Source organism: Ranitomeya variabilis, chromosome 3, assembly GCF_051348905.1.
Source record: "Ranitomeya variabilis isolate aRanVar5 chromosome 3, aRanVar5.hap1, whole genome shotgun sequence".
Classification (NCBI taxonomy): Eukaryota; Metazoa; Chordata; class Amphibia; order Anura; family Dendrobatidae; genus Ranitomeya; species Ranitomeya variabilis.
Window position 1 is genome coordinate 276,748,193 of NC_135234.1, and position 3,368 is coordinate 276,751,560.

The 3,368-nt window shown below is 44.9% G+C and overlaps 1 protein-coding gene across 1 annotated transcript; it reads right to left on the bottom strand.

The window, feature by feature from the left end:
• Positions 1-311: 311 nt before the first annotated feature.
• On the bottom strand, positions 312-2,968 carry LOC143815840 (uncharacterized). Its single transcript, XM_077295499.1, has 2 exons — positions 2,693-2,968; positions 312-2,599 (listed from the first exon to the last, which is right to left on the bottom strand). Exons 1-2 carry the CDS (start codon positions 2,872-2,874, stop codon positions 1,597-1,599), a joined length of 1,185 nt encoding a protein of 394 aa, XP_077151614.1. The 5' UTR covers positions 2,875-2,968; the 3' UTR covers positions 312-1,596.
• Positions 2,969-3,368: the final 400 nt, after the last annotated feature.

The window sequence follows — 3,368 nt, forward strand, 5'->3', positions numbered from 1 at the left end:
GATGAGAAAAGCCATCTCTGCTGAGGAGCGTCTGCTCCTAACCTTACGGTAGGTATTCCACATTTGCAAATACGGTTTTTGGTATTTTTGGGGGTTCAAAATGTGTGGTGTCCTACTAGGTTTCATTAACTTCACTTGGACATGAAGCCACAAGCACATATAAAAGAATGTTGTCAAGCTTCAAGTCGATTTAGATTTTCTATTGAAACTTTTTATACTGTAAATAATTGAATAGTAAATGAAATATACACTTGTGCTTATTCCTTTTTTCGTCGTCCTCATGTTTTTTTTTTCCCCTTTTTGTTGTATTGCAGCTTCCTGGCCACAGGCTTGTCCTATGCGGGTCTACACCTGGAGTTTCTGATTGGGCGGTCGACCATTTCAGGCATTGTTAGGACAACCTGTTCCCAAATCTGGCAGAAACTACATGAAGCTGTGTTGCCTGAGCCAAAACAGGACGATTGGATTCAAATCGCCACAGGTTTCAGAAATAATTGTGACTTCCCTAATTGCATTGGAGCTGTGGATGGGAAACATATCAGGGTGCGTAAGCCGCCGAACTCTGGTTCCCAATTCTACAATTACAAGCAGTTTTTCTCTGTAGTTCTGTTAGCAGTTGCTGACAGTAACTACAGGTTTATAATTGTAGACATTGGGGCCTATGGGCGAACTGGAGACTCTAGGGTCTTCAATTCGTCCATAATGGGTCGGCGGCTACGTGACAACCAGTTGAACCTCCCACCACCACAACAACTCCCAGGCTCAAATGCGGAAGCAGTGCCTTTTGTTTTGGTTGGAGATGAGGCCTTCCAACTGTCGAGGCACGTCATGAGGCCTTACCCCAGGCGCAACCTTGACCACCGGCGGAGGGTGTTTAATTTGAGACTTGCCAGGGCACGGAGACTGGTTGAGTGCGCCTTTGGGATTCTTGTTGCCAAATGGCGTGTTCTTCAGTCTGCCATCCAGCTGAGTGAGGCTTCAATCAACGAAGTGATAAAAGCCTGTGTAATTCTACATAATTTCACAAGAATACATGATTGTTCCTCGCCAAATTTTGAAGATAACCTCATGAACAATGTTAGTAGGCCTACCCCATATGTCCCTCCTCCGCGTCGTCCACTTTCTGGTCTTAAAGTTCGTGATATCTTTACAAATTATTTTTTGACTCCTGAAGGTGCTACTCCCTGGCAAGACTATTCCTTTTTGCATGTGTAATTAATTAGCTCTATAAAGTATGTGTTAACCAAGTTTAAAACTCTGTGTGTTGTAATTTATTTTTTCACATATGGTTATCAGCATATCATGTGTGTGTGATTGAAGAATGAATACAGCGCATCCAGACGGTGATTGGTAATAATCAAACGTTTTACTGTATAACTTTTTGAAATGTCTAGGTTATTATTTTGTCCTAACCTTTTTTTTAGCCTAAGAAAGGCCTATTTTTGTTGTCATCCAAAACTTGGTACTACATCCACAATAAACAATGCTCTGTAGGGACAATACAAATGAAAGTTGTGTCTAAAAATCATATTAACAAAAAATTTAAAAAAAAGTTTAAAGAAACATAAAAAAACAAAAAAACAAAAAACAAAAAAATTACAAGTCCTGGTAGGTTGGTGCAGGAGAAGTAGCTTGCTCAGTGTCTGCATCAGGTGGCACTTGTAGGCCCAATTGTCCAGCACCCTGTGCAGATGTTGTAGTGGCCTGAGGGACATTAGCCCAGCTATGATGCTGGGAACTTGGAAGAGTGGGGCGTGGATTTTGGAGATACCCCTGCTGGGGATGACCATATGGCCGGGAATCATAACCCAAACCAAAATGACCATATTGTCCATACCCAGGTTGGGACCAGCCTCCAGCACTGGGTGTGGACAAGTGGCCATATTGGGATGTTTGATGATATCCCGCCATATGTTGCTGAGGTGGCCATTGTGTGTTTGTTGTGGGTTGGGGCTGAGGTGTTGGCTGACGTGGAGGGGGTGCTTCAGATCCTTGTGGAGCTGCCAGGCCTTGTAATCTCTGAGGCCGCAGAACATTTTCAGGTGACATCTGCCACTGTTCAATCATCAGCATGAGATTGTATGGGTTATTTGGGGGGGTGCATGCGTCCACAAGGATCTGAAAACAGCCTCTCACACGAAGCCTTAACTCCCGCTCTATGGACCTTAAGTACTGGGCAAGGCTCCTGGTAAAACCCTCCTCCCCATCATCGTCTCGGACACGTGCCAAATAGCTCATGACCCCAGCATCCACGTTTTGGCGGCTTTGGATCAGCTGTCTTCTGCGGCGTGCACGCTGTGGTCTTACTGCAGCCTGTGGGGATGGATCCAGGGCAACAGTCGGGCTGCTGCTATTTCCAGGGTCATCCTGGCTAGGTGGTGGTGCTGCTGATGATGCTGCGGCGGAAGAGGCAAACTGTGGGTCCTCTTGGTGTGGTATGGATGCAGATGGAGCTGCCTGACCAGATGAGAGGGATCCAGGAGGGATGGAGCCAGAGGGAGCAGCAGATGGACCAGCCACCTCTTCACCTTCACCAACTGGGTCAATGACCAGTTCCGAGTCAGACCCTGTCTCCCTGTCAGTGAGGTTAGACTGAGTTCTGAAAAAGAACAATGTTTTAGGTACAAAATTTTGCCCCAAAAAAATTACACTAAAAAAGATATTAAAAAAATTAATTGAGGTGGTTACTTACGGCCTGAGGTCCATGCTGGGATTCAGAAAGTTGAGCCGGTCAAAATAGATGTATTTCTTTTTTTTGGGAGGTGCCCCGGCTCCACTTCTCTCCCGCTGCTGCCTCTCCCTCCTGTACTGATCGCGGATACTCCGCCACCTTGTTGTAACATCACCCACTGAAACCACAAAAAATACACACATTCATTAGCCCATTAAGCAGAGAGCTCACAAAAGGTGTAACTGACTAGACACATTTAAGTGGAGCATCCAAATAGGCATTTGGGGAGCACATTTAATATAAAATTAAAAAAAAAAGCAAGCAAGGCCACAAGGCCAGAGTCCAATAACCTCCATCACAGAAAGGACAAATAATGGGAAACACTGTGTAGTAAAAGGGCCACCGATTGTAATTATTAATGAAAACCGGTTATCATGTACAACACCATGTATCTACTAGTGGGCTTTCTATTTCCTTCATGAAGATTTCTGCCATTCTTGATGAGAAAATCAAAGTAGTAAGCGCCTGATGATTCCCAATAAAATTACATTTCAAACATGGGTGTACTTACTTATCTGTCGCTGTGCCGCACGTGGCTGCTGGTCATAATGTGGGAAGAGGGCCACACAAACGCTCCTCCATGCTGCCTCTTTTAGTGCCCTGTTGGCATAATTTGGGTCTCTTTGGTCCCAGATGA